Source organism: Rhinolophus sinicus, linkage group LG01 (assembly GCF_036562045.2).
Source record: "Rhinolophus sinicus isolate RSC01 linkage group LG01, ASM3656204v1, whole genome shotgun sequence".
Taxonomy (NCBI): domain Eukaryota; kingdom Metazoa; phylum Chordata; class Mammalia; order Chiroptera; family Rhinolophidae; genus Rhinolophus; species Rhinolophus sinicus.
The window spans coordinates 128,640,967-128,660,490 of record NC_133751.1 but is presented as its reverse complement, the minus strand read 5'-3'; the positions used below and the strand labels follow the sequence as shown (position 1 = coordinate 128,660,490).

Here is a 19,524-nt window from a genome sequence, read left to right as displayed (position 1 = left end):
CGAGATATTTTGTAACAATATTGTAGGAGAAAGTAGGCAAAGGTCTTGTTGATTTTAGAAAGTGATCCCTTCTTGTAATTTACACAGTCACCAACTGTATAGCCTCCTAGCAGCCATCAACCAAACAACCTTGCCAATCTATTAATGTTCCGACATGGACATCATTTCCAAAGTGTAATTGTTATGAACTGAATGTGAACCCCCAAAAGTCATGTTGAAACCTTAGCTCCAAGTATTATCATATTTGAAGATAATAAGGCCCACCAAAAGCAGTTTGCTTTTAGCTGGCAAGTCCAGCAATATTCATTCACTGCCCCCCTTCAGGGGCATAGCAATTCTCCAGTCCTATTTCATAATTTAGTGTGTGGGTAAATTGGTCAGTTTTTTCCTTCAACAAAATATCACACTCACTCATTACATTGATGACATTATGCTGATTGGACCCAGTGAGCAAAAAGTAGCAAGTATTCTAAGCATTTTGATGATAAGACATTTTCATATCCAAGGGTAAAAAATATATTTGAAAACATTCAGGGGCCTTCTACTTCAATGAAATTTCTAGAGGTCCAGTGATGTGGGCATATTGAGACACCCCTTCTAAAGTGAAAGGTAAGTTGTTCCATCTGGCCCATCCTGCAACCACAACATAGGAACAGCATCTAGTGGGGCCTCTTTTGATTTAGGAAGGAGAAATGGCCAGATTCATGGACTGTTGTCAGTGATTTTATTGGATAGTCAGGGTCTTAAAAGGAACATAATTGGAAAATTGGTGGCAAGGAAATTTAGGGAAGAGGTATGCAGGTAGACCTCTCTGGATGGGTAAAATAATGTGAACACATTTATATCCCATGTGAATCAGCAGAGGATTTTAACAATTAAGTGTATGGGATTACTCATTCTGTGGATAACAGCCAGCCTCTTTCCCCAGTTATACTTGGCATCACCCAATGGGCTCATGAACAAAGTAGCCATGGTGGCAGGAATGGATCAGAAACATGGACTTCCATTTACCAAGGTCAAACTGGGTGTGTTCTCCCCTGAGTGCCCAATCTGCCAGCAGCAGGGACCAACACAGATTCCCCAATATGGCACCATTCTAACTGCAGTGGAACACTTCCATCATAGAAGGGGCAGTGTTTTGTCCTTACTGGAATACATACTTATTCTGGATATGGATTTGCCTTCCCTGCATGCAATGCTTCTGCCAAAATTACCGTCTGTGGACTTACAGAATGCCTTATCCATCGTCAGAGTATTCTGCACAGAATTGCTTCTGACCAAGGAACTCACTTCATAGCAAATGAAGTGTGGCAGTGGGCCCGTGATCATGGAATTTAAAGGTCTCCCCATGTTCCCCTCTATCCTGAAGCAGGTGGCTTGATAGAGTGGTGGACAGGTCTTTTTAAGACTCAGTTATGGCCAACTAGTTGGGGATACTTTGCAGGGCTGAGGCAAGGTTTTCCAGAAGGCTGTCTATGCTCTGATTTAGCATCCGATATACAGTGTTATTTCTCCCGTAGCTATCACAGGACAGCAATGGAAGAATTAGGAAACATCATTTGAGCAAAGATGAGTCATTAGAGACCAAAGCTAAGATCATCCACACCCTCATAATCCAGATTAGTATGTATGGGTGTCAAAATTGGACAGTAAAGAAGATTGGAAACAAATGATTCATTTGAAATATGGTGTTGGAGGAGATTTCTATGGATACCTTGGATCACCAGAAAGATGAACAAGTGGGTCCTAGAGCAAATTAAGCCTGAAACACCACTGGAGGCAAAAATGACAAAACAGAAGCTGTCCTTCTCCAGGCATACCATGAGAGGTGGTTCTTTGGAAAATATAGTAATACTGGGAAAAACAGAAAGCAGCAGGAAAAGAGGAAGACCATTTGAGATGGATTGACTCCATAAAAGAAGCCATAGGCAAGAGACTACAGGAACTGAGCAGGGCTGGGGACAGGACATTGTGGACATCTAGAGTCACCAGGAGTTGGAACAGTGTCGCTGGCATGTAACACACACATGACTCATTATTACCCATAGTGATCCACTAGTAAAATTTTTGCTTTCTGTCCCTTGTGATCTTATGCTCTGCTACCCCACAGGTCTTAATTCCAAGGAGAGGAAAGTTTCCACCAGGAGACAGGGCAGTGATTTCACTGAGCTGGAATTTAAGACTGCCACCTGGCCACGCTGGGCTCTTCATGCCTCTGAATCAACAAGGCAGGAAGTTCCTGTGCTGGCTGGGACGACTGACTCTGACTAATGACAATGACCTACACAATCAGAAGAGACTCTTCATTCTAAATAGGCCTTTTAGAAGAATTATGAACCCAGTGTAATGCAGTTGGTCCCACAAGGTCTGATTTTGCTACACACATCCCGTCAGCAACAAAGTAGTCAGATTTTAAGATTAAAGCACTTCTTATCCAACCTCATATCACTAGCACCTGGATTATACATGAAACAGAAAAGTGAACAGTCTGATGAGTCTCTGAGTGTTTTGCAGAGATTTCAGTATGCCATACCTTGAAATATTGATGATAAAAGACACTGTTACTCAAATCTAGAAGCCTGTTCACAATGCCTTCTAGAAATTTTGATAGTCCTGTATGTATTATGTATAAACAAAAAGCAAGTATGTGTGTATATGTGTGTGTGTGTATAACAATAAGGTTTAAGTCATGGTTACTAATATTAGTCATTTAATTCAGTTACCCTTTCATCCATTCAACAAATGTTAGCACAAAATACACTATTGGGTCTAAACCTGACATATCCTTCATGCCTTCGCTAATATTCAACATGCATTTGGAACATCAGCATCAGGGTATGCTAGTGACTAAGGACTGATATTTGCTTACATTGTGAGAGTCCCTTAGGTACACGAGGTTATGGTTAAAAGATGGCCTAATATCAGCATTAACTGATGCTGAACTTAAATTCAATCTCTGACAAATAATCTAATAATATGACAACTTATTCCAATATAAGCAGAATCAACAGTGTATAGGGGTAACATAATTTTGTTACATTCAAGTAGAAAAACCTTTAAAATCCCCTTACCTCTTGTCTGTACCCCTTTTCCACAGGCTTCACCGGTGCCCATTATTCCCTGCCGGACAGACTCTGGCACTAAAATACAGGGGCTCCATTTCTGTGGCTTCCACCTGTGATTACAAAAAACAGAGAACTAGAAATTTCATCATGACAAACATACAGAAGAAATACTTGAAATGGATAAATTTGAAATCCAAAAGCATAAAGACAGTAACTAAATAAAAATCTATTTGAAACCAATGCCATAAAATGGAACCCTGGCATGCACTAGAGATAACAGTTCACTCTGCCTTGGATTCATGGCTAATGCCATAATTCCATTTTTTTTTTCCAAATGTGGACACTTTGCACAGAAATCTTAGTTCATATAGCAAAGTGGCAATAAAAAGCATTAGAAGCACAGGTCAAATTGAGAAGGCTTAGATCTTTATGAACTTAAAACTGTTACAAAAAAATGATAAAACACATATGTCCCATTGGAGCATTAGCGAGCCAAGTTTGAACTTCTGAAAGTTTCAGGTGTAAACCTTCACATGTGATTTTCTGCTTCCCGTTTTTTAAAAGGTGTTTCCTAGCACTTTGAAGTACCTCAAACAACTCATTAGGTTGTACTGTAAAAGGGAAGCAGGGGAGGCACAGGTACCTCTATGGAACAGTTCATCTTAAAAAGAGGATTAATCTACCACTGATAAATGACTGATATTGCTATTCCTCTGAGGAAAGTCTCTAAGAACACCTTCTGGTTTTCCTCATTTTTTCCTTTCGTAGGTCAACAAACTCTATTTTTATGACCCAGACGACAGACTGTGGCTTATATCTTTAAACTTGTTCCCCAAAACCTAAACCTTAAGTGAAACCACCGATTCTTCTCCTTTGCTTAGTATATTTTTATACTTTTTCATACAAGCCAATGCCTCTGGTAAGAGATGCTACTTTAAAGAATTAAACAGAAGCATGAAGTAAAATATCATTGCCCCATCTTGCAAGATTCAAAAGTTCTAGAGATTTGTTGTACAACAATGAAATGTAATTAACACTACTGTAATGTACACTTAAAAATGGTTAAGATAGTAATGTTATGTTATGTGTTTTTTTTACAATAATAATAATAAAAGTCTTAGAAAAAGAAATAAATGTATACCAGAACATAGAGCAGACCTCCTTTTTTCAGGGAAAGTCATTTTAAAGGACTGTTTTAGTTATGTGAACATAGCTGGTTATAGTTCTTGGAGATTACTTAGCACAGCCAGCCATGGATATCAGCACTTACACGTTCTCTCCCCGCTTTAGATGAAGTAAGTCTCAGGTTTCGTGGGCAAGTGGAGGTAAGTTAGACAAAGGTGCTCTTAAGGGAGAGATACAGATAATCTTGCAACATCAAGCAAAGCACATTAAATTGTAAAAGTGAAAAGAATATATCATTGGCCTCATTCAAGTGGCTTCCATATTGGGAAGAACTGGGGAGAAATCAGGAAAGCACTCACTAGAAAAACCTGTCATATTTAAATAAATCACCTATGAATTTTAAGTAGTTCTAAATTTACTTTGTATATGCATAGACTCATTCAGTATAATTCCAAAACACAGAAACTAAAATGATAAAGAGTTTTAGTCCAATTTTTCAACTAGGACACGCCATTCACTCAGATCCCTTAAAAATACCTGGGCTTTCTAGACCCAAATGAGACCAAGGAATTCAATCGAGTTGAGTGTTCTGCATAGACTGAAATAGAAGAAGGGGATTTTCAGGATTCTCTTGTTAAGTTCCCAGTGTTGGGATGATACACTTGGACTCAGAGAGGTTAAGTGACATGTCTGAGATTGCATAAATTAGGGCGGTGCTGTTGTCAGCCCTAAATCCTTGGATGCCATAGACCGCTTTGCCAGTTCTACATAAGTACACTCGCTCGCGTTGTCTTCCCTTTTACTTACTAACTTAACATGTTGGGAGATGTTCATATTCACAGAAAAACTTCTATAGACATTTGATTCTGATTTAATTGGCTAAATGTGTGACTACGCTACCTTAATGGAGTCAAAATGAAGAATCACAAGCTAGTGATAAAGGTCGACATTAATGTGTCTCCCTAACATATCAATGAGGGAGAAAGTAAAACCTAAGTTGGGACCCTATTACTCCAAATTCAAGGATGTTTTACTAAAGAGTGGAGCATCATGCTGATAACTTGGACGTATATTGAAGTACACATCAGTAGAAATGATAAAATGATCCGATCCATACACAGAGGAACTGATTTCTGGGGAAAATGGCAGGAGATCAATGATGGAAACTAGTTCAAACACGAGTGGCTAAATTGCAGTGCAGCAAGACAGTAATGAGAGTGGACAAAAGAAACGAAGAGGCTCACTAATAGTTTCTAAGATTTTCTCTGATTATAATAGCCCTGGGTTCATAAAAATGTCTAATAATATTTGGTTTGTCTAATTTTTCCAACTGGCTACTATCCCTGAGAGCTCTTCTGGGATCAGAAGTTTCAATATTTATACACATGGCACAAAAGTATGAATATGGACACTGTTTCCACAATGGTCTTGTGTCTAATAAGGAAAAAGCACTAGTCTGGACATGTTCCCAGTGTTTATCTACATCCTCCCCAAATTGGTTATCTTACAGAAACAATGGGAATAAAAGAATGAAAAAATCAATAGTAATTTAGATTTCTTCAATGACACCCTAAACTTTATCTAGTCTGAGGAGTTTTCTTTAAAAAGAACATGTATTTTCCTGAGTAAATTAGCTTTTGAATTTCATGGCTTCTCAAGTAATCTGGATAGATACTAGGTATTTTTGCCAAAGGCATTTTTAAGTGCCCTGATAACTACATGCGTTTTAAGACCATGGGTTTTTCATAAATCAGTAAAACTCAACAGTGAATTTAATCCAGATGTCCTTTAAAGCAATGTTTATATCTAGTGTTAAAAAAGTGGAAGTTTATGACTAAACACACAAACCTCAGGTGTTGTTTATATAAATAATAATCACCAACCTGCCAAAAAGGAACATATAGGTAACATATAGTTGAAAAATTACTCATTGTCTAAAAATAAATAAATAAATAAATAAATATCCATAGGTTAAACTTTCTTTTCAAAAATAGACATTTTTTTAAAAAGTTATGTGAACATAGCTTGTTATAGTGTATATTGTTCAAATTGAGAACCAAAAAAGGTCTCAATACCTGAGGTCTTTCAGGTAAAGACCTCATCCCGAATCTCTTTGGATCTTGATCCTGAAAATTGATTGCCTGAGTGGCAGAACTCCAGAAACTCACTTATATTCAATATATATTTGCTTCTTCTTTCCTGTTAATTAGACTTTCATATTCTTTACTCACTCAAAATATATTCCAAATAAGAGGGGGAAGCATAGGGGTATTTGAAAATAAACATTACCTTGTCTTGTTTCTCACTAAACAACTGTATATTAATTTATATTAAATTCTAATAATTATTTGAAGAGGTAATTAATTACCGATACATAGGGCACAATGAGACATCTTCACATTCTCGCTCTTCAAATAAGGTATCTGGGCATCCTTGGCCTCCATTGATTGCTTCTTGGATGATAATTCTGTATCGAGACTGTTTTATTGTAGCATTTCCTGAAGTAAAGAAAAAATAAAATTATAATGCCCTTTTATGTGGATGCAGAAAAATATCCACAGTTAGGTAGCAATTGGAAAAAAAAAAAAAAAAGAAGTGAGGTAAGAACATGTGGAAAGACTACCTGGAAAATGAGAATTAAAAGCAAAGACCAGGGGTTAATACTCAATCATACTTCTAAAGATAGATACTTTACACTTAATAATTGTGATTTCAAATCTATGTGTTCTAATACGCTAAGGTTGTTTGCCACGGTCTTAATATGTTTGAAATGAATCCAAATTGCCTATGGCAGAAGAGTTAAATAGCATAATCTGAGAGGCCCCAGAAGCCCTCTTTCATCTCAAAACAACAGCTGGGGGCCTAGAGTTTTACTGGTAGCAAATCACTCTCTCGGGCAAGGCATTTCCCTCTTTAGGCTACTTTTTACAATGCAAACGCTCATAAAAAATTACTGCATTAGTAACATATTTATGAGTATTAGTTTAGTAGATTTCTTATTCCTCATAACCTGAGACAGTATGCATACAATTGAAATTTAGGAAAGAGGCACTAAATTGTGACCGAATATTGTCTATTTCATGGTATTACTAAGAAGCAGAAGTCTTAACAGGCATCTTGATAAAAAGACAGCTGAAGTTCACTTTAATGTGTTGGGGCCATTCATTTTGTAATCTTTATATGCCTTGTGAATCAACAATCAATTATAGCTATAGTGGTTAGCAACCATTTCAATTACTATCCTGTTTCCCTGAAAATAAACCTAGCCAGACCATCAGCTCTAATGCGTCTTTTGGAGCAAAAATTAATGTAAGACCGGATATTATATTACATCATATTATACCCGGTATTATATTATACTATATTATATTACATTATTATATTACATTACATTATATTATATTATATTATATTATATTATATTATATTATATTATAAGACCTGGTCTTATAGTAAAATAAGACTGAGTCTTACATTAATTTTTGCTCCAAAAGACGCATTAGAACTGATGGTCTGGCTAGGTCTTATTTTTGGGGAAACACGGTATGTGAATCACATTGCGTTAGGTATGAAGATACAAATACTTGAATTTACAATTAAATAGAAAGGGGACAGCTAGATATACAACTACTTATGAGTCATTGTAGAGCAAGAAGTGTCAGACAGTGGTATAGTATCAGGAGGATATAGAATAAAGCATAATCATTTGTGTCTCTGGAAAGCAAAGACAGATGATGGAGGAGGCAGAACTTATTCTGGGATGTGAAGGCTAAATAGGAAAGAATATGCTGAAGCCATTTCAGGCCAAGGAAATGGTTTGAGAAAAGGCACTGAGACATAAGGGTGAACGGGGTTTACAGAGAATGACATGTAACTGCATTCAGAAGGCAAATGTGTGTGTATGCCTTGTGTGCGTACACATGTGGGAGTTATAAAAAATGGAGAGAAGAGGATTGTAGAGAAAATGGAGTTATTTTGTTGGTTTGGGACAGATAATGGACCTAACCAACCGTGTTAAGAAGAAAAGTTTTAGAAAGCCAGTAAACTAAGTGGAGTGAAACAAAAGGAAAAAAAAAGGAGCTTTTATTAAAATTATTTATTCACATGGTTTTTAAAAAATCATTATTACATAAAGATGAGCAGCAACTGACCTGCAATCATTCCCTGTCCTCCTCCCCAAACATTATGAACTATTTCTGTATTTAGTTCTTCTGTGGTTATCTGTAAATCTATAAATAATATTATGTCATTACGTCTTGATTTATTAACTTTAGACATTTTCTATCGACTCTCTGCTATAATTGATGAGAATTTACACCACCTTTCAATTTTTATAATTATATCATTATTTCTATGTATCTACTTGTTATTCAAAGGCTCTAAATAACCTTTTATTTTTTATTTTTTTTGTCCCACTGCTCACTCCTGTCTTCCATCAGACCAGCCACCAATGTTCTAAAGAATCTTCCTGGGTAGATGGCTTCCTCATCTACTGCCACCCACATTCCTGCTAAGTTAGGTGATGGCTTGTGTGATGTCATCAGTTTCTCTACTCTTCAGTCTTGGTCCATTTGAAGTCTTACATAAATGAGTTTGGATCGCTCATCTACTGATAGCCCCCCTCTTTCTTACCCCATTAAAAGAATTTGGATTTTTAAAATTAATTTCTACCATTTTAATGAGATTAAGGAAAGGAAGGGAGACCGACACATTTGTACATTTCATGATCTTGAACTGCAAGTTAAGAACATAACCATGTTTCCCCGAAAATAAGACCTAATCGGAAAATAAGCCCTAGCATGATTTTTCAGGATGACATCCTCTGAACATAAGCTCTAATGCGTCTTTTGGAGCAAACCTTAACATAAGACCTGGTCTTATTTTCAGGGAAACACAGTATATCCATATGTTCCATCTGCTCCCTTTTTGTGCCCTTCTTTAACGGGCTCTGCACCAAGGGAGCCGACCAGAGAAGGAGTGTATCAGTGGTCCTCTTGATCATTGGCTCCAGTTTCCCCATTTGAGTGAGAAAACTTTTTCCTGTCAGGAAATGCTTATAAAGTCAAAGGAGACTTGTTACCTAAGTATTTCACAGAGAGGAATGCTATAGTTGGTTCCTTTTAAAATGTAGTTAAAGCTCTGTAAGCAGTACAGTAAAAGAAGACTAAAAAGAAAATGTAATTAAAACAGTTGTGCATAATAATATTAACGCTATCTTCATTTGGATGGGGATGATTTTGTAACTAATTACGCCTTTGGGAAGAAAGACTCTTTCCCCACTGTCAGTTAATTTCAATTACAATGTGCTTACTCTGAAAATTATTGTTTACTTTTAGGATGCACACATGAGTATGAGTGTGTGTGTGTGTGTGTGTGTGTGTGTGTGTGTGTGTGTGTGTGTTGGCCAAGTTATTTTAGGAGACAGGAAATGAAGACTAAAGACAACAGAAAAAAATAAAGGGGATGGCTTTACCTCACACTGAGAGAGGAGAACATGACCAATGCCTCTTCCTTCAATTGCCTGCACACACACACGCACACACCATAACACATAAACACATGCACAGCACACACTCACACACTGAGGTATTCTGCTTTATGGTATGATTCTAGGTCAAATAATTCAAAGTTTCGGGAAAATAGTTACATCAATTATCATGCCCTATAGATATTCAGGTCAAGGTAGAGGAGGGGAAGACAGTGACTTTGCAGGAGGAAGACATGTGTATCACATATATATGTCAAATGTGTTATACGTTTCCAGAAATTATTACCTTAATCTACATCAACTTCACTTCTGGGCATTTTGCATATGATATTTCATTTTATTATTACAACACTTTAAGAGGTTGGCATTATTAGTATTATTATTATACCCATTTTACAGATAAGAAAATGGGGGGAGGAAGAGAAAATTTGACAGTCACCTAGCTAGGATTAAAACTGCAGCTAAATAGACATCAAAACCCATGATATTTTCCACAAAAGAAACCTCATGGTAAGAAGAAGAGAAAGAGAGGAGCATTCCAGGGACTGGTCCAAATCACAGATCCTCTGTTATTCCTAAGGGATAAATCTTCCTTTCTAATAAACTCTTCAATAGCACCCTGTTGGCAGAAAACTTCAAGTGTCAATAAAACAATATCTGTGTGGCTTTGTGAATGATGCTTTCAACCTCTTTAGGTCTATGAACAAATAACAAAATTAAAGTGCCTGTTCGCAAACATAAACTACTGCTCAAACATGATTACAGCTAATAAACTAGTCTAAATGCAATATTGACTTATATGTATTTTATCATTACTAAGTCAAGAGGCATAATTAAATTTGTTGTTAACTGTAGACGAAAGAAGTAACACTTCAAAAAATGGCAACTTAAAGATCAAGAACTATAACAAGAAATACATGAGTGGGCTACAAACATGGAAGAACATTTATAGATTCTGGGTGAAAGTCTACCAGTCTTTCCTGGAAAGATGGTAGCATAGGTGGAGAAAATCAGTATGTAGTACCGCTGGGTGATTCATGGCCAGGTGAGCTGGGGCGCATCACATTGCCCTAAAGAATCATGAGTATTGAGCCCTGGTGCCATAGTTATTTGATAATGATTTGAAGTAAAGAATTCACCCCCTAAGTTTCCAATTGATTTGAAATGTGAGCATCTGGAGAGAATTAAAGAGAGCATGTGGAGAATGGTGAACTTGAGCACAGCTGACAGGAGAGGCGGGGTTGGAGATGACACCAATGGATGTACAAAGCAGACAAAGGATGGCTATGTAAAAGGAATGCATGGCGCTTATTCCGACACTGATCTGCAGAATTCTGATGGTAGATTTAAAAAGAAATATATGACCTCTCCACCTTTCCCTTGTTTCTCAAATATCTCTGTTACGTTAGTAACTAACAAGTCTAATAGATCTCAATGACTCATCCTGCTTCATGGCACCAATTGTCTTCTAGGCTGATTGCCTTGTAACTCTTGGTTCTCACCTGGTGCTCTGTCTCTTTCCTCCTTGTCACTTACACTTCCAGGTCATCTTTAAACAAAACTAAATCTGCTGATGAGTCTCCTCTAACTGATCTTGAAGCAAAAGGATGGCACTAATGATATTTAAGATTCATATCATATAAACAATCACACATTAAACATTTCCTGGGTTTGTTATAATCCTAGTGTGTTTTAGACTTCAGGCATTTCCTTTAATCGTGCTAACCCTCGGCTTCCTTGGCTTTAAAACAGGCCAAATGAAAGTTTCTATTTCACATGATTGTTGCAAGAATTAAATGAAACACTGCATGTGAAGCAGGTACAGAATGCCAGGTACAGGGAGTCTTGTCTAGCATAATACGAGTTCATGAGAGAAGGAGAGAAGAAAGACTTTAAAAAATAGTAGAAGAAAATCTTAAACAGTCGAGGCTGTTTCTAATCTAAAGAAAAATGTGACAAACTAGGCTTCTATTCAGTGCTAGGTCAATCTATGTTCTGAGCATATAGGCGATCATGAATGGCTTCAAAATCATGCCATTGTCCTGGTAAATTAAACCACAATTGCACAGCAATTAGGGCCAACCATCTCTTCGTATCATTGGAGAGGAATGCATAGGTGATCAAACCTCCTGTTGGCTCAGGAAGTCCTCATCAATGCCTGTTATCCTGCCTTAAACATAAATAGCTCATCCATTCACTTTCGGAAGAGCCTTAGTTTGTATGAAAAATTATATGACCCATCAGAAAAAGCCCATCGCCCCATGTGAACATAATAAACATGCACATTTTGTTTCTCACTGCGGCATCAAGTTGCATTTGAAATGTGTAGAAAAAGTAGATTACACTACTGTTCTTAAAATTATCTGTTCAATCAGATTACTGGGACTCTTGACTGCTTACCTGCTTACCACAGAATTCTGCCTGAGATAGCAGTCCGTGCATCCAGAGAAGATTGTCGTGTGCCCCAAGCACATGAATCATTAAATTAAAAATTAAAAGGAAAGAGAGTATAGGGCTTACCTCAAAATAATTGGCGGGAGCTACTTTATATATGTTGTTATGAGAGAAACATCACAAATAAATGCTATTAATATGTAACTGAAGAGAACTGGTGTTTATAATACTCAAAGGGGAGCATGAATATGAGGAGCACACAACTGTCCCTTGGCAAAACTTCCAACTGTTCATTAAGAAGTCTGTTTCTAAGTCAATTTTTCATACAGACAGAGATTGCAGTATGAAGTTAGGCAGCCTGAGTTTCTTTAATATTAAACCCCCTGAAAAGTACATTTTCTCTACTGACTAATTATACACAACACCCCTTTCTAGTTTATTCACAACCATTATTGAGATTCAAACAGAGTTGATTTACTTTTGAGAAAAGGTACAAAACCAGGTTAACCAGGAGTCCAGCTATCTCCCACTTAAATTTGGAGAAACAGATACTGTGGCTCTGAGTTCTCAGAGGGAAGCCCTTACCACATACAGTGTTGTCATTGTTGATAAATATTTATCAGGTGTCTCCTCACATAGGAGAAGCATCTAGGTGCTGTGTGTTATACTGAAACATACATGCATTATTAAATCTCCCAGGGAAGCAGAAGTGAAACTGAATAGATGGATAATTCTGTAGAAGTCCTCCATAGTTTTATAAGTATTCAGAAATTATAATAAAATCTTTATTATACGAATGGTGTCAATCCTGTATGCACTCCCTCAGTTCAAGGAGACATTGAGGGCTTAAGTGGTGAAAATGTAATACCCTAGAAGAACTATGAGTAGGAAGTTTCCATATACTTCCTTCCTGTTTATCTTGATGTTCCATAGAGTAGGTACGTCTGGAGCAGTCTCCTCCCCCACAACTCCCTCCCAGCCTAGACTGCTAAGGACTTCAAAATGAACAAGGAGCCTATCGATATACACCTGAAATTCCACAGAATTCCAAAGCTTTTCTGCTAAATTTTCTAGGAACATTGAAAATAGGCTCCAGGATATCTATCTACTTCTTTCATTTTGAAATGTTGCTGACAAAAACGTATTCTGTCTTCCTAAATTTTCATAATCATCATTCACTTAGCAACAGAGTCCAACTCTGATGACCAAATCTGATGACTCTGGCAACAGACAAGACCTCCAGGGCTCTGATTTCTAATCCCAGCTCATTGTGGTGTTGCTATATGACCTTGGGCAATGCACTTAACCTTCCTGAGCTTCAATATTCTTGCTTGTCCTATATGGGTAATGTGTGGCGCCAACTCACAGAATAGCTATTACGAATGCCTAATTAAATGGGATTTAAAGCATTTTGCAAATGTAATATATGTAATTAGCCACTGAACTTAAAATTTCTTTTTTTTTTTTTAAATCAGGTTACTACAATTTTGTTTTGTTTTGTTTTTTGTTTTGTTTTTTAATACATTTTATTGGGGAATATTGAGGAACAGTGTGTTTCTCCAGGGCCCATCAGTTCCAAGTTGTTGTCCTTCAATCTAGTTGTGGAGGGCGCAGCTCAGCTCCAAGTCCGGTCACCATTTTCAATCTTTAGTTGCAGGAGGCACAGCCCACCATCCCATGCTGGAACCAACAACCTTATTGTTGCGAGCTCGCACTCTAACCAACTGAGCCACCCGGCCACCCCTGAACTTAAAATTTCTTGTATGCAAGCCCTTAACATAGATTTCAGAAGGAATAATTCATGCTTATATCTGCAGAAACTATCTAGGATGGCAGTCCAGGCAAAGAAAAAATGTCTCTCTATGGTAGGTACCACACACTCCCTGAAGCCTAGGCAGTAGTTCTAATTTCCAGGGAGTATGTGCAATTTCCACTACTTCCTGTCATCAACCATTGTTGCTTTTAGAACATCTCCAGTTTGGAGAGCTAAACTTACCAGACAGTGATACTCTTTGAGACTGGATCTTCCTTTCTCTAAATATCACTACTGAAGTCACCCATAGTTAATCTTGCTGTCTGCTCAACACATCTGGAACTTAACGATGGCTGCATATTAGATCTCAAGGAATGCTTTTATATACTCTTAATGCCACCCAAAACCCAAACCATTTAAATCAGAATGTCTGGTGGGTGCGGCACAAGCACCGGTATAGTTTAAAACTCTCTAGGGCAGAGGGCCATGGATTTAGCACATTTAAAGCTAGCACCTCTTATTCATGCAATATGTAAAACAGGAAAAAGGCGATATGACATGCTTAACCAAGCAATAGAAAACAAATGAGCACTAGCTAAATCATTACTGCTCTCAACACATTTAAAAAATGCAAACTGCCCTCTAGCTAAGCACAACCTAATGGGTATAACTGGGAAAACAGTATAAACGAGGAAGGTTAACAACACAATTTATAACGACAAATAGCAGTTGTCTTTTCTTCACGCCAATATGTGTGAAATGATAGGCATTCATTTCCCCTCCCTAGGCTGACCCCTTTTCATTTTTGCAGATGAAATGTCTCGTGGCTGCCTGCTACGGGGCTCCCTAATGTTTTGCACTCCTTCAGCCTTGAGACTGAAATATACTACAACACCATATTGTACTGTATATGAACAGGCTTTGGAAGGCACAGATGTCATCTAGGATACAAGCTCAAGATGTTATCATCACTACTGAGCATGGATATATACTGAACTATATATTAGAAAAATCCTTTTAAATAACCCATGTTGCCATAACCTATTAATGCATTATATCCTCATAGGCATAAAAGGATGCTTATTCATACCTAGCATTGTGCTGACAGCTGGAGGACAGAAGCGTTTCCAGGTCAATGTTATGTGACATAGCACATTGAGGACACAACTCAGGAATGCACAGCTAGGAACTTCAGATCCTCCATTTTTCTTATAGGATAGCGCCTGAACATTTACTGTACAGAGCTAGCTGTGTTCTAAACGCACCATTTCTCACTATGGCTCAACCACATAAATCCTGGTTTCTACAACTTGTTGCAATATCCCTTCCAAAATACGTCTACATGTAAAAACTGGTTTACTTGCATATAAGTGCAGGGAGTCACTCAGACATTAGTAATACTTGTGATACTAGTTTTTGTTTGAGGGATGGTAGTAAAAAATAAGTTAAAAGGAAAAAAAAAACTCTGTAAAGCTTTTAATTTTTAACTATAAATTTTAGTACAATGTAGACAGAGACTCTTAATTATCCTTTCTCTGCAAGAGACACATGTTATTCCTTGTTCTGCTGTCTTCATTATTTTGCAACATCAACATAAGTCACTGGCTTTTGAAATTCCTTTTATGGTTTAGTGTTCATGTAATAACATGTCTTCTTAGAATCAGTGATTCTGGAATCCCAGATCTATGATGGAAAGATTACTTATCTTCTAGTGCCTCAAAGGGAAGTAATTACAATAATGTTTTTGGGCCTTTGAAGAATAAAACACACACACACACACACACACACACACACACAGAGGGTGCCAAACAAAATGAATACACATGTTAAGAAAGGAAAAAACTATATTAAAATTATAATAGTCAATATATACCAATAACAAAAGATGAATACAAGTCATGTATACATTTTGCCACCCCATATATATATATATATATATATATATATATATATATATATACACACATATATGTATATATGTGTATATATGTATGTATATATATGTACATATATACATATATATGTATATATATACACACATATGTACATATACACACACACACACATATATATACAATCTAAAAAAGAATAATGCAATATAAAGTAGTTAGTTCAAGGTTTGGTATCTGGTGAGTATGTAAAATTATTAGTTGGTTGACAGGTTAGTGTGAGCTATGAGTTAAGTGTATTTTTTCTCCCTCTTCATCTAGATAATGCCTATGCTTACTTTGAGATGAAACAGAGGGCCATATCTTCCAAGAAGCCTCTCCCACCCCACCCTTAGCCAAGCAGCTCTCTTCTCATGCTTCAGTGTCTCTACAAAGATCTACATTGCTTTCTCTTGTCTTCTTGTCTGTCTCTGCCTCCAAACAGTAACTATCTCTAGATCGTATTATAGTGCATAAAACCTAGTAGACAACAATAAATGATTGTTGAATAAACTAAAAGGTCCTATGAGTGAAAGTCATGATTAGATGAATATATAGCCTTCTACAAAATGAATTAGATAAAGGCTATAGATTAGCTGAATCTATAGCCTTCTCTTTTTGGCACCTACATAGGGTGCCAAAAAGAAAATGAATACATATTGTAAGACAGAAAAAAACTATTAAAATTGTAATATTCAATATATACCAATAGCAAAAGATGAATACAAGTCACGTTTGACTTCTGCAATTACAAGAGGTGCTCAAAGTAGTTACCATCAGCATCCAGACACTTTTGATTATAGCGAACTACTGCTTGACCATAGATAAAGTCTCTTAAAATGTGTATATACTTTTTTGGAACCCCCAGTATTTGTTTTTTCTTGAATGGAAAGTTGGAGACATTTGTTTCTACCAATAAGGCAGAGTATATCATTGGAGAAACTGCTATCATAGAGAAACTAGAATGCTGGAGTAGTTAGTTTTTTCATTCAATTTAAAATGTTTATCTTTTTAATTTTGGAAATTTTCTAACATATCAAATAATCCCAATGTATCCATCCATCAGCGGCAATAATTATACGGCCAATCTTGTTTCATCTATACTATTTCCCATTCACACACATCCAAATATTTCAAAGAACATTCAGATATCATATCATTTCATCTGTAAATACTTCAGAATAGATTTATAAATCATAAGGGCTTTTTTTTTAAACATAGTCTTAGGAACACTATCATAACTTGAAATAGTAAGACCAACTTTCCTAAAATATATATAAATACCCAACTGTCATTAGGTTATACTTCGTTGATATGTCCTATAGGTTCCAATTCCTTTTCATTTTGTGTTCTTTGCAATTATCTTTGAAATGTTTTAAAAATGTTTTTTAAAATTCATGGGAAAAAATTAGGAAGTTAAGAGAAATTTTTGGAGTACTGGCCTTTGGGAAAATCTCTCCATTGCTGATGGGGAGACCTGGCTTTTACAGATGTGGTAAATTAGGAAATAAGAGACAAAGCCTGGACCAGAGAATTGGGCAAGATTTGGTTTGTGACACAACACACACACACACACACACACACACACACACACACACTCTGAATCCTTTGGTATGTGAATTATGAAAAATCCTACTCTGACAGAGAGAAAGAGTGGGAGTGCTTGGGTGTCTTGGTTTTCAACCTAGAAGGATCAGGAAAAAACAAACAAACAAAAACAAAGAAGAAGAAAAAAAAATGTCACCCAGAGATTTCCTAACCAAATGCCTCTGTTAATTAATATATGTGAAGCTAAAATTCCCACCACTCTATTTGGAAGAAAAAAACCCAAGACATAACTGTCTATAAGGTGTTCTGGATTGTTCTGGTAAAAGAATAATGAAATTCTCTAAAGAGGAGACACTGTTCTAGAAATTGAGAACAAAGCACAACAATAGAAAAACCATTATTCCTATCCTCATGGACTTTACATTCTAGTAGAGGGATAAAGACAATTGAAAAACAAATGTCAAATATTTAGTGTTTCATTGGGGATTTAAATGCTGTGCAAAAAAATGTAGATAGGAATACAAGGGTGTGTGTGTGTGTGTGTGTGTGTGTGTGTGTGTGTGTGTGTGGTGGGGGATGGGGAACAGTTATTTTAAACTTAAAAAGCCTCAATGAGCAGGGCATATTTGAGCAAGAACATGAAAGAGGTTGGGGGGAAGGATGGTGCAAAAGTAACTGAGGTTTTTGCATTGTTGAAATTTGCCATTTGATATTGGAATACATTTTTAAATATATGTGGTGATGTTATACATCATTTTAATGTGCATTTCTCGCTTTATGTTTTTTTGGTAATGCCTTATTACTTGCTGTTTATTTTACATTTATTTTAGACTATGGAAATGATGTTAGACAAAAAGCAAATTAGAGCAATTTTCTTATTTGAGTTCAAAATGGGTTGTAAAGCTGTGAAGACAACTCGCAACATCAACAACGCATGTGGCCCAGGAACTGCTAATGCACGTACAGTGCAGTGGTGGTTCAAGAAGTTTTGCAGAGGAGATGAGAGCCTTGAAATGAGGAACATAGAGGCCGTCCATCAGAAGCTGACAACGACAAATTGAGAGCAATCATCGAAGCTGATCCTCTTATAACTATCGAGAAGTTGCCAAAGAACTCAACATTGACCATTCTACAGTCACTTGGCATTTGAAGCAAATTGGAAAGGTGAAAAAGCTTGATAAGTGTGTGCCTCATGAGCGGACTGCAAATCAAAAAAATTGTTGTTTTGAAGTGTCATCTTCTCTTATCTACGCAAAAAAAACAAACCATTTCCCAATCGGATTGTGACATGCAATGAAAAGTGGATTTTGTATGACAACTGGCGATGACCAGCTCAGTGGTTGGACTGAGAAGAAGCTCCAAAGCACTTCCCAAAGCCAAACTTGGTCATGGTCATTGTTTGGTGGTCTGCTGCCAGTCTGATCTACTACAGCTTTCTGAATCCCAGCAAAACCATTACATTTGAGAAGTATGCTCAGCAAATCAATGAGATGCACCAAAAACTGCAACACCTGCAGCTAGCATTGGTCAACAGAAAAGACCTAATTCTTCTCCACGACAATGCCCTATTGCACGTCACACAACTAATGCTTCAAAAGTTGAACGAATTGGTCTACGAAGTTTTGCCTCATCTGCCTAACTTCACCTAACTTCTTGCCAACCGGCTACCACTTTTTCAAGCATCTTGACAACTTTTTGCAGGGAAAACGCTTCCACAATCAGCAGGATGTAGAAAATTTTTTCCAAGAGTTTGTCGAATCCCAAAGCACAGATTTTTACACTATAGGAATAAACTTATTTCTTGTTGGCAAAATGTGTTGATTGTAAAGGTTCCTATTTTGATTAATAAAAAATGTGTTTGAGCCTAGTTATGATGATTTAAAATTTACAATCTGAAACAATTACCTTTGTATCAATCTAACATATAATATCTAGGGGAAGGGAAATCTAGGCAGAGTGAATACTTTGTGCAAAGGCCCAGAATCAAATTCCAGAAAGAACAAGGGCGACAAGAATGCCTGGATCACTGGATACATTAGGGTGCAGAGAAAAGACAGAAAAGGAGGTCAATGTTTCCACATGGAAAAAGAATTGGATTCTGATATAACACATAAAAATTAATTATTAAAGACATATGTAAAATTTTCTGAAGAAACGGTAATATTTGTATGTCTTTGAAATAGGAAAAAATATCTGAAAAGGCAAAAATGAAAATAAAAAACT

General features: G+C 36.7%; 1 protein-coding gene across 4 annotated transcripts in view; it reads right to left on the bottom strand.

Moving 5' to 3' along the window:
* THSD7B (thrombospondin type 1 domain containing 7B) overlaps nt 1-19,524 on the bottom strand; it is an 802,394-nt gene that overhangs the window by 338,386 nt on the left and 444,484 nt on the right. For all 4 annotated transcript variants that reach the window (XM_074335732.1, XM_074335728.1, XM_019752567.2 and 1 more), the window contains 2 exons: nt 6,559-6,688; nt 3,072-3,175 (listed from right to left, as the gene is read on the bottom strand). In XM_074335732.1, coding sequence (XP_074191833.1) covers nt 3,072-3,175; nt 6,559-6,688 — 234 coding nt within the window. The remainder of the gene's footprint in view (nt 1-3,071; nt 3,176-6,558; nt 6,689-19,524) is intronic.